Raw genomic sequence first — 12,822 nt, 5'->3', positions numbered from 1 at the left:
AATACTGGAAGTTAGATCTTTCAAAATAGCACATGCCAATACTGGAGCCTATGTTCTCCAAAATAGTACATGCTAATACTAGAACTTAGATCCTCCAAAATAGCATTTGTCAGCACTGGAGTCTAGATCCTTCCCCCATGAAGACCTTTTACATGAAAAGTACTCTTTAGATTCCTTATTTAAAAAAAAAAAAAAAGGTTGTGATAAAAGTAAAGCAAACAGTGTACTATTATAAGTAGACAGGGCAATAAATGGATTGGCGTTAAAGTGGGTCTCGTGGCTCTATGGATGAAGTGATAAGAAAGATAAGAAAAACAGAACTAGACGCAGGCTGTAAGTTCCGGGATAAAAAAAATGTATGATTTATGAATTAGCTCATCGTTACAAGTGATACAACACTAATTGGAGCTAATGGAGAGAAACTGCTAAAACTAATTGGATAGATTGAAAGTAACTGCAGTTGTAAGTGTAGAAAGTAAATGCAAGTAAGAAGATAATGAAGTAAGCCTACATGGAAACCAGGGATGATCAGCAATGAATATTATTTTTCGTAGATGACAGTTTACCATAAGAGACATTTTGGAATTGAATGTAATAGAAGATGATAAAATGAAAGTAGAGATGAGTCAAAGAAAATGTGAAGCGAAAAAGGTAGCAGAGTTATGCAAACACGTGGAAAAGAAGAAGAATAGGCCTATCCATGGAACCCAATTGAAGCCGTTAACCGGATTCGCCTTCAGGAGGGAAACGGCGAATATTAAATACGAAGGTAAAGTAGATTTTAATCATCTGAAATTAGATGAATTACTATCTTAGGGTTGGAATGGATTGTAAATGTGAGAAACATATGGAGCCTTATAGAGAAGTCTAAATATTTGATAGGAATAACATAAGTTTGGCCAGAGAAGATGGCTAGACGATAGTTAATTAAAATGGTTCTATATAATAGCCTACTCTTAGGGAAGAGTTATTATAATGGAAGGACATTCATATCCGGAATATCTGTGTACAATTGGTTTAAAGTGTTATCAATGAATTTTTGGGGAATATTTATGAAGTGGACGATGCTTCGGTAATATTCTCCACAAGGAGAATATTACTGGCATAGTGTAGCTATATACTTTACAATGAGAATCTTATATGAGCAATGTAGAAATTATTGAATCATTTTAATTCCAAGACTAATGGATAAAGTGAAAATCAAGGGTCAAAAGGATCTTCGCCAACAGTACACAGCCCACATGCCGCCTTTAGGCATGTGTGCCATCCACCGCCATCTCGTAAACATACTCCCACACTTATGGATAAATTGGATATTATAGTATTCCCCATCTGGCCCCTCAGCCACAAAATATACCAGTTGTTTCCTATGTTTCTCCATGCATTGTAACCGCATAATACCAGAATTACACTTTAATGTCCATAATATATCACCGTATACTTCCTTCACGACACGAAGCTTTACGTATCTTGTTTTAGATTTTCGCATAAATTAAACCACATTGCCATGTGTTCGTCATATATGTTTAATTTGATACCCTTTCGTATATCTTTCATTTGAAAGTACATAAAAAGCTCTATTGTTTTTCTTATCGTCAACGTATAATAGATCCGCTTGGGATGCTGGTTGCATAAAACATTATAAAATGACGTCATAGGAAAACCACAGTAGCTGATGACGTCAGAGACAACGAATCGTCCAATCACAACAAGAAATTGCAAAGTTCCAACATGGCAGATAACGTCAGGGAGCAGAAATTAGCTGCTGCTAGAAAAAAGGTAAAGCGAGTCATATTCATTCTAGTTTTCTAATCAAATTGCCCGATTGAAGACGACTGAACATTATTGGAGTTCATTGTAAGTGTCATAAGAGGCCATCATGTAATAATTATTCCAAAAACTATCAAACAGGATAGTGGCTGACACTTTCGGATGTAAACAAATCGTGCAACCGATCAGCTGATTCTGTCAGATTTCGAAAGCTGACTTGAGTGTCATTGTTAATGATGCATTTATACTGCTGTATTTATTATCCTTTTTCTAATGAGAAGCATAAGTAGCAGAGGATACCATATAATAAGGATTTCAGTCACTTGCATTACTTTCAAATCGAGTGCATATTGCCCAACTGTTTACTTTTACTAAGCAAACATGCTGTTAACTCGGCTTATAAATGGTTGATAGAATGGTAATTGACCTTAGATTTGCTGGAAATTTCGAGCTCCTGCAGATCAGACGGCATCAGTATTCTATACTCAACTCAAACCAGCATAAAATAACTTAACTTGGTGAAAGCTTTTCTCTCAAATCTTCGCTACCACCCCTAGCCTTCTACTGTTTGCTAGTTTTAAAGTACATACTATAGCTGCAGATAACTCGAAAATTAATTAGAAATCATTTACATTTGCTGAGAATCACATAGCTTAACAAGAATTCAGTAGGTTAAGCCACCCTCTGTTAGCTAGGGTCAGTAGAGGGGATTAAGCCTTAAAATGGTAATACTGTACCACCCACCCAGAATTCTATATAAGAAATGGTCAATTGCTGGCCATTTTGCTTTGTGTTGTTTATAAATAAAAGGGGCAAGAGATATCGTGACACACCTAAAGCGAAATAAATTTCAACAGTACTGCAGTGTATATTATATATATATATATATATATATATATATATATATATATATATATATATATATATATATATATATGCTGCAGTACTGTTGAAATTTATAAATATATATATATATATATAATATATATATATATATATATATATATATATATATATATATATGTGTGTGTGTGTGTGTGTATTCATTGATAATGGAAAAGCATTGGGTACTAATTTTTCATGCCCTATTACCAATTACTTTTGGAACCTCACCTTTTTTAGCTCTGTCATAATTTATGTTAGTACTCAGATATTGCAGGGGCTGAACCTTCCCATAATTTAAGCAAAAGGTGGGGACACAGTACCTTAGGTAAGGTAGGTGTGGCTAGGTTACGACATATCCCTGTTTTTCCTTCCTCATCCCACAACCCCAATTTCCTGTGACGTACATGACGGATGTATTTTTTCCAAACATTTTTGGTATGATATATGTATATTTGTCTTTAGTGCATGGGGTAATACGGTGGTTAAAGGGGGGTTACGTTACCCAAAAAGACCTTCCCCTGGTATTCCCCAATAATCGTTTCATTTGAGTGGAGATGGGAAACAAAAATGTTTGGTTTACATTGACAAGAATTGTCTGCAATGCATAAAACAAAAGTTAACAAGTTGAAAAATATGTGGTTCATGTATTTGTTGGGAAATTAAGTCTACTACAATAATACAGTACTACTGTATGTAAATATTCCATGCATGAAGTGATATAGTAATTGCTTTTTGACTTTAATCGTATATGCCAGTTATCGTTTAAAATACGCTCACCATTGCTGTAGTACATAAACAGAAATATGAATAGTAAAGGGAAGAAAAATAACTTGGTTATTTTTAGTTGATACTATACCGTTGTACCTCAGTTTATGAGTGACTTTGAATACAAACAAAACAGTATACGAGTATAAAAATTAAATCTGCTTACAACCATTGTGTCAGTCTGCTAGCAAACGTTTTCCTCTGTATGTGAATATTTTGTGGACTAGTACTAATGAGACTAGCACGCATACCCGTACACCACCCATGCAGTGTTCACAGGCTTTTTACACTATTTTGTTTTGTATTAGCTCACAACCACCGTCTTTGCTTGGAGACTAACTCTTTCACTCTCCAATTAGCACTGGTAAAGGAACTATCTCTCCCGCTTGTCTTTGGAATTTTTTATTGTATAGTTATGACCGCGTGTTCTTTGTCGAGTTATGATTACTACGATTCATCATAAGGACATTTTGTGCTTGCGTTGTAAAGGTTACAGTATCGTGACAATGACCCTCAAGAAGATTAAGAAAGATGGTAAGAAGGAAAAGATTGTGCGTGTGGCGACTTTCAAAAACAGCACAGTACATTCATACTGTAACATTCGTCTGAACAATAGACGATACAGAACCAGTGCTGTCATTGACGAATCACCGGCAACATGTTGTTAACGCTGAAAGGTTTCTGCTTATCTTTATTGGTGAGAAGCAGTTAGGAGGTGATACTACAGTATTACCGAAAACAATATTCTTGAAAAAGCAATAATATTGGAGCTAGATAATGTGCAGCATCAAAAGAATCCAGAGGAGATGTTAAAAATGTGCGAAACTCTGGAAAATTATGCATAACAAAAGAGTGCAAAAAATAGCAAGTGTCCAGAAAGCATAAATTAAGTGTTGAAGTTAGTGATAGTGAACACCGTTTATTCAAGATACAGAACTCCCTATAAAGTTCTCCTGGAGGTAGATTCTCCCTCCAAGTAGTAACCCCTTCCTCATCCTCTCTAGTCTCCAACACTCCAGCTACGATTTTCCTCAAAGGTAAAGTGCTAGTTAATTTGTCAATACCGTACAGTGTATTCTTATTTTCTTTATTATGAAGTCTTAATTTGTATTCATTTCTGATGTTAGGGGTTAGAATTTTTTCCTTAAATCATTACAAACCTTTAAAAATGAGTGTACAGTGTATTTATGGGTATTATTGCATAAGTTGCCATTGTTCGATAGCTCAAAATACTATGCAAAATCGGTTAGAGCATTAAAAAAGCGATATTTTCAATACCATAAACCTCAGGCGCAAATAAATACCAAAATTGATAATTATATAATTCTTAATAGTTTAAGCCAAATTCATATCAGAAAGTGATAGAACAGTGTGCTACCGGTACGGCTCTACTTGATTGTTCATTATTTTTCGTGTGACCTGCAACGGGGGCCCGGCGAGCTTGTCCCCCCAGTTAGGTTAGGGACCTGTTTCCTTACTAGGTTAGGTTAGCTTTTTATTAGATATTAAAAAAAATGAAGGCGAAGTCCTAGGGGAACCATGCGTTCAGAAAGTGTCTTTTTTTGTCGTTATGTCGTAAGTTGTAAACATTGTTGATGGTTGCCAATGCGTTTTCACTTTCGTGAGTACAGTACTTGTTTTCTCAGTAAAATTGGATAAAAGAATTGTTTTTGTGGCATATTTTCACGTGTTTTGAAAGAAGTTGACAGTTTTTTACTTGGAAATCCATAGGTTGTGGAGTTGAGGCAGTCAATACCCAACTCCACAACTGGTTCCTGGTTCCTAATTTCTCACTACGGGAAATAAGTTTGCGATCACTCTATCGCCTTCTAGATAGGTGCAAAGCTTCTAAGCTTATTTTTCTTATTGTATTATTATTATTATTATTATTAACTGCTAAGCTACAACCCTAGCTGGAAAAGCACAATGCTATAAGCCCAGGGGCTCCAACAGGGAAAATAGCTCAGTGAGGAAAGGAAAAAAAAAAGAAAATTAAATTTTTAAGAAGAGTAACAACATTAAAATAAATATCTCCTATATAAACTATAAACACTTTAACAAAACAAGATGAAGAGAAATAAGATAGAATAGTGTGCCCGAGTGTACCCTCAAGCAAGAGAACTCTAACCCAAGGCAGTGGAAGACCATGGTACAGAGGTTATGGCACTACCCAAGACTAGAGAACAATGGTTTGATTTTGGAGTGTCCTTCTCCTAGAAGAGCTGCTTACCTTGGCTAAAGAGTCTCTTCTACCCTTACCAAGAGGAAAGTTGCCACTGAAAAATTACAGAGCAGTAACCCCTTGGTCGAAGAATTGTTTGGTAATCTTAAGTGTTGTCAGGTGTATGAGGACAGCAGAGAATATGTAAAGAATATGCCAGACTATTCGGTGTGTGTAGGCAAAAGGGAAAATGAACCGTAACCAGAGAGAAGGATCCAAAGTAGTACTGTCTGGCCAGTCAATGGACCCCATAACTCTCTAGCGGTAGTATCTCAACGGGCGGCTGGTGCCCTGGCCAACCTACTACCTATAAAGCTTATGTAATTAAGCTTATTTTACCTGTACCATAAATAAACTATGGATTTGCGCCGATAATCATCATCAGATTCGTTCTGTTATCCACTGGGAATTATTGGCAACTTATGCAAATTTACCTATTTATAGACCTGTAGAAAGCATCAAGTGAATTTCCTTTATTTCTCATGGGAAAAAAGGGTTTGGGTTGTGAGCTCGCATCTTGTAAACATAGGTACCCCTGTATGTAGGCTATATGGAAATTGTGGAGCATGGCCCAGAGTTAGCACTTCTGAGGTCATTTACTGTTGAGGTGCAACTGTAGTAATAACCTGCAACTGCACTAGCAAAAGTTGAAAGAGGTTGGATGACAACATAGAAGTACAGTAAAGTTAGAAGACTCAAATATGAGAACAGCCGTAAACCTTTACCTGTGCATGAGCACAAATAAAGTTGAAACCCCCCACTGTTTCCTAACCCAACCTAGGATGCAGTGTCCTTGTTTATCAGTAGGGTTTAGCCCCCACAACCTCCTATTCACTTATCTTGCAGTGTTTTTAGTCATGGTATATTGAATCATCTCTTAACAACGCACAAGTGAAATTACACGAGGACAGCTAGATGCCACAGGGATGCTTCAAAGACTTTTCACTAATGCCTACGGGGCATTGACGGAACATGCCCTGGTTAAAATGCTTCTCTGATGTTGGCAATGCTGATATTCAGAGTCAAGATTGATGATAATAGTTTTATTTTATTTTCATTGAAAATGAATAGCCCAACTATATTTAGTGTACTTAATTTATTTTAATTATCATTCTTGAGATGACAAAGAACTGCTCCACTAAAATGAGGTGAGAGTTATCAAACTCTGGGAAAACCAGCAGAAATATTTCATTCTAGTAATGGAAAGCATAGTTTTACCTAACCTGCTTATGACTGAAAATAAACCCTAATTATGACCATTTTGGTGTATTTTCAGGGCATTTCCGATAATTTTGGTCCATCTCAGTTTTCTTATATACCAGGATCAAAGTACTAATGTCTTCAGTTGGTTTATGTCCACATTCATTGGTGGGTACAACTTTTATATCTCAAAATTAAGGTACTAGATATGAATAAAAATGTAGGATTAGGTTAAGCTTTTTTGTTTTATAGCTCATTCATATCTGCAGCACATTCCTTTGTTCCATAATTGACATACAAACCACGCTATTTAATAGGGGTTATTACTTTCGGCGTAGCTGAAATGACGAGCCATTAGAATTTTAACGAGGGTTTACTACCCCACCGCTAGTTAGTGGGGGGTATGGAGGGTAGCTTGATACCCCCCCCCCACACACACACACACACACACCTGTGCTTGAGCTCACTTTGCTCTCGGCTCGGGTGGTAGTCGGACATGTCCGCTCTCACCCTCGCCTCTCTGACAGCCATTAATGTCTTTTTGCTTTCTCTCCTACAGGTTTGTGTGCCAAGTTGGCCTCTGCGAAATGCGCAAATATCCTGGTTTACCCGACCGCCCTTGTGGTACATTTATGTCGGCGGTCGAGACAGACCCTCACACCCTTTGTCCTTACTGTAGGGGCCAACGGTGTGATAGTAGTAATAAGTGTGGTAAGTGCAGGGAGTGGTTTACCTCCCAGTGGGAGAGGTTTTCTCGGCAACGGAAGAAGAAGTCCAGGCGGGATATTTCTCCTTCGAAGATTTCTTTGAAATGAGAAAATCCCAGGTACTGTACTCTTCTTCCGCTGCCCAAACCTCCTCCGAAGCTCCCACTCGATCAGTTTCTTTCGAGAGACGGTCGAGTGGTAGCGTAGACCGTAGTTCTGTTTCCCGACCTCGGGGTTCGAGAGATGGCGTTGCCTCCCCTAGCGAGGCAGCTCCACCTCTTCCCCCGGGGAAGGATTTAAATGTTAATGTAACTGATTTATTCCAGCTTTGGTCTTCCTTGGGGCTTGAGGGTTCGCCCTCCAAGGAAGCATTGATTGACATCATCCGGTTGGGTGCCGCTGTCAAGCAATCGCTGACTTTGGCAGAGGTTGATCCTCTGTCTATTGTCGTCATTGTGGTGTCAGAGGTATCCAATGCAGTATCGCCTAATACCTCTGCAACCTCTCAACCTGCAGTAGCTGAAGGCGTAGTTTCTCCCGGTCCTTCACAACCTACGAGGGAGAAACTAAGTCCAACAGTCTCTCCTGCCGGTGATTCTCTCCCTCGGGGGAGTTCACTCACAGAGACTCCTCTTCGGAGGACTGCTGAAGGTCAGCTTGCTGACCTAACGGCTCCCAGAGGGCGTATTCGTCGTAAGGCTCGCCTTCCTCTTCGCCGGAGAGGCCTTCCTTCACCTTATAAGATGGTGAGGAGGCGCCTCTTCGGTTCACCATCACCGTTGCAGTCCCCCGCAGAGGAGCCTCGCCATCGATCTCCGACTGTTCCTGCTACTATCCTGGACCTCTCTGCGGATCGTTCGCGATCCCCTTTGGTGGAAGGTCGTCCTTACAAAGTGCACGACCTTCTACCCGTCAGACCTGCAGACCTGCCGTCGCCGTTCCTGGCTGCTGATGCGGTTTATTCGCCAACCAAACCTGTTTTCAAAAAACAGGCACCGGTCCCTTCAGGGCATCAAGGGCGTACGCGCAAATTAGCGCATACGTCCCTTACGCACCATGCCAAGCATGCACGCCAACGTTCTCCTGACCTCACTGAGGTTTCGGAGATAGTGTGTAAGCGCTCACCTGCTCCTGCTGTTCCTGAGTTAGCGCGCCAGCACTCACCTGCTGCCGAGGTTCCCGATAAAGCGTGCCAGCGCTCACCTGCGCGCCAGCACCCGCCAGCGCGCCACTGCACGCCTGCTCATCAGCGCTCTCCGAGCCAACGATCTCCTGCGCGCCCACGATCTTTGGATCAGGGTGCGGTAGTGAAGTCTAGGACTTCCCCTACTCGCCAGCGCTCGCCAACGCGCCGTCGGTGTTAACCTGCTCGCCAGCGCGCGCCTACACGCGCCCACGAGTCTCCCACAGCAGCAACGCATCATCAGCCTGATGTGCGCCCACAGGAGGCGCGCCAACGAGCACAGGTTCTAGCTGCGCGCCCGCGTGCAAGGGATATCTCCCCTGCGCGTGTGCGACCGATGATATCTTCTGGGACACACGATCTCTCCCGCACGGGCTGTTCATCCTGATCCTGCGCACTCTCCTACGCGCCATCGCTCGCACGCGCGCGCCCTTGCAATCGCCCTTGCGCGCATGCGCATCAGCAGCCTCCCACGCGCGCACGCATCAGCAGTCTCCCGCGCGCATGCACGCGCGACCCCGGGTATTCCCCATCGCGCGAGCGCCAATGCGCTCCCCAGCGCGATCGCCAATGCGCTCCCCAGCGCGATCGCCAATATCCTTCCACGCGCGAGGCTGCAGGACAACGCGCGGCAAGGTCGCTATCGCCTCATTCCCCCCCCCCCCCCCCACAAGCGCAGAACAGCGCGCTCGCCGGTAGGGTGGAAGGTTCCAGAAAGGTCCAGGGACATTTCTTCTTTATCTTCTTTTTCTTTACAGGCGAACCCCCCTATGGAAACTCCTCCCAGGGATCTGTCCCTCCAGAGGGAGTGACTGATAGCGCAGCCATCAGCCAGCAGCCTTGGTTTGGGGCACTTATCAGAGCGGTCACACAGGCTATCAAGCCTGTTCTCTCTGATTTGGGCCACAAATCCTTGGCTGCGTCTACTCCCTTGAAGAGAAAAAGAGGAGTTTCAGACGCGGTGACTTCTCCGAGGACTAAGCTGTCTCCTCGTAAGCCTTCGAGGCAGGCCCACTCCCCCCTCAGACTTTTTCTCCCTCCCCTTCGGACGAGGATTACCTGTCCTCATGGGAGTCACGTGAGGTGGGACGTTCCCCCATCGCACCAATGAGGGAAACCCCACCTCGCGCTGGAAAGTCTTCTCGGGTAGGGGCGGAGAAGAGCCTACCTCTGTCGTTGTTGGAGTCCTGCATCCCTCCCAGGAGGGAGTCGAAGGACTCCAAGACAGTACCGAAGTCCTCGTCAAGACTTAGAATGGAGCCAGCCAGTCAATCGGAGAACGTCCGCGAGTCTACCTAAGAAGAGCCTTTGGGGACAGGAGACTTCGCTGCTATTCCATCCGGAGGAGAGCTGCAGGAGTCAGAACATGCCTTTTGGCAGGTTCTGACCCTTATGAGGACTCTCAATGGGTTTGCTGACCCAGAGATTCCTCCTCAAGAGGGTAAAGACACAGTCTTGGACCGAGTTTTTGGGACTCAAAAACCCTCTAAGGCCAGTGCAGCCTTGCCCTGGTCTCAGGGGGTTAAGAGTTCCAGGGACAAGATCGCAGTTCAGCTCTCTGAGCTAGCCTCCTCCAGCTGATCCAGTGCCGGCAACAAGCTCCTCCCACCTGCTCGTGTGCAGCAGAGGAGGTACTTCGAGATCGTAGAGGAGCCTTGTTCAGCTCTTCCCCTTCACCATTCCTTGGAAGAGCTTACCAGGAGAGTCCCTCTTGAGAGGCTCTCCAACCGGCAGGTCTCATTCTCGGCGACTGAGATCCTTAATCAGGAGAAGATTGCGAAGTGTGCCATGCAGGCCAGTTCATGGCTGGATATCTGGTTAGGGACCTTAGGTATCCTGATACGTTCGGAGGATTTATCCAAAGAACGTACCAGGAAAGCTATGGAGACCTTTCTACTCTCAGGCACTCGCGCGATCGAGTTTCTGGCCCACCAAGTCTCGAACTTGTGGGTGAACACCATCCTGAAACGTCAGGATGCGGTGTCTGAGAGGTTCCACCAGGTCCCTAGCACTGAGATAAGCAGGCTCAGACATTCATCCGTGATGGGAACGAACCTGTTTGAGCCTAAGGACGTGGAGCAGGCTGCTGAGAGGTGGAGGAAGTCCCACCAAGACTCCCTCTTGCATACTGTAGGGCTCTGACATCCAAGCCCTATAAGCCTCCAGCACCCCAGCAGTCCCGTCCTTCGAAGACCACGAAACCGACAACGGTAGCGAAGACAGTGGTATCTAAGCCCTTTCCTGTCAAGGACATGAAAGGCAAGAAGCCCTCCAGGGGAGGGAAGAATCCTAGAGGGAGCAGCCGAGGCCGCAAATGCTAGGATTGGCAGTCCCCCTGCATGTCCACCAGTGGGGGGATGCCTTCAAAGTTGTGCAGACAGGTGCCAGCAACTCGGGGATGATTCCTAGACAATTTCCATAATCAGTCAGGGATATCGCGTCCCGTTCACAACATCTCTACCTCCCTTGACGACTAATCCAGTGTCGTTGAGCTCCCTTGCCATGTGATCAGCAAGGGGGCAGGCCTTTCGGGCAGAAGTCCAGACCATGTTGAAGAAGGGCGCTCTCCAGGAGGTCCTTGACAGGTCCCCAGGCTTCTTCAGTCGACTCTGTCTTGTAAAGAAGGCGTCTGGAGGCTGGAGACCAGTCATCGACCTCTCGGCTCTGAACAAGTTTGTCAAGCAAACTCCGTTCAGCATGGAGACCGCAGACACGGTCAGACTTGCAGTGAGACCTCAAGACTTCATGTGTACACTGGATCTGAAGGACACGTACTTCCAGATCCCAATCCATCCGTCTTCAAAGAAGTATTTAAGATTCAGCCTGGACAACAAGGAATACCAGTTCAAGGTGCTGTGTTTCGGTCTCTCCACAGCACCACAGGTTTTCACCAGAGTGTTCACCCTAATATCGTTGTGGGCACACAGGATCGGCATCCGTCTCCTTTGTTATCTGGACGACTGGCTGATCCTAGCAGACTTGGAGTCATCCCTTCTTCAACACCGAGACAAACTTCTGGGACTTTGCCAGGATCTGGGGATCATGGTAAATCTCGAGAAGTCCTCTCTGCTTCCCACTCAAAGACTGGTATACCTAGGCATGATTATAGACACCAATCTCCACAAAGCCTTCCCATCAGACGACAGGATAGCAAGGCTGAGGAAGGTCGCAAGCCCTTTTCTCAGACGAGAAGAGTTTCCAGCCCAATCGTGGTTACGTCTCCTCGGTCACCTCTCATCTTTGGCTCATCTAGTTCCCAATGGTCGCCTCAGAATGAGATCTCTCCAGTGGCGACTCAAGTCCCGGTGGAATCAAGGTTGCGATTCCCCGGACGTCATGATCGCTATGGGACCTGCGGAACGGACGGACCTCCAGTGGTGGGTGACAGACGAGAACCCATGAAGAGGAGTGGATCTTCTCGTCCTCCCCCCGGATTTGATGCTATTTTCGGACGCCTCAAAGAAAGGGTGGGGGGCCCACGTTCTACACCACAGGACCTCAGGCCTGTGGTCAGAATCAGAAAAGTGCCTCCCTACAAATCTTTTAGAGATGAAGGCCGTTTTCTTGGCCCTTCAGCAGTTACAACAATACCTGGCGGGTCACTCTGTGGTGGTGATGAGCGACAACACCACAGTAGTGGCTTACATCAACAAGCAAGGAGGTACCTTTTTGAGGCAGCTATCCCATCTTGCAGTAGAGATACTGAGATGGACCGAAGTCCACTCGATCCCACTATCGGCACGTTTCATTCCAGGCAAGAGGAATGTGCTCGCCAACAATCTGAGCAGAGCGTCTCAGATAGTGAGTACCGAGTGGTCTTTGGATCATCTAGTAGCCAACAAAGTCCTGACTTTGTGGGGTTCCCCGACTGTGGATCTGTTCGTGACAGCGTTAAACTTCAAGCTTCCACTATACTGCTCCCCAGTCCCGGATCCCAAGGCGCTCTGGCAAGATGCCTTCCAACAACGGTGGAACAACATCGACGTGTACGCCTTTCCCCCGTTCTGTCTGATGAGGAGGGTGCTCAACAAGACCAAAATATCTGTCAATTTTTCAATGACCCTCATAGCTCCGCTATGGCATCACGCGGA

At 44.5% G+C, this 12,822-nt stretch overlaps 1 protein-coding gene across 1 annotated transcript in view; it reads left to right on the top strand.

Moving 5' to 3' along the window:
* The first annotated feature begins 1,700 nt into the window (after positions 1–1,700).
* LOC137621609 (golgin subfamily A member 2-like) overlaps positions 1,701–12,822 on the top strand; it is a 109,286-nt gene continuing 98,164 nt past the window's right edge. The window contains exon 1 of the mRNA XM_068352033.1: positions 1,701–1,779. Within this exon, the coding sequence (XP_068208134.1) occupies positions 1,732–1,779 (48 nt within the window). The 5' untranslated portion in view covers positions 1,701–1,731. The remainder of the gene's footprint in view (positions 1,780–12,822) is intronic.

The sequence above is a fragment of the Palaemon carinicauda genome, chromosome 28 (assembly GCF_036898095.1).
Source record: "Palaemon carinicauda isolate YSFRI2023 chromosome 28, ASM3689809v2, whole genome shotgun sequence".
Taxonomy (NCBI): Eukaryota; Metazoa; Arthropoda; class Malacostraca; order Decapoda; family Palaemonidae; genus Palaemon; species Palaemon carinicauda.
Note: the sequence above shows the minus strand (reverse complement) of the source record. Positions and strands in the feature narration are given on the sequence as shown.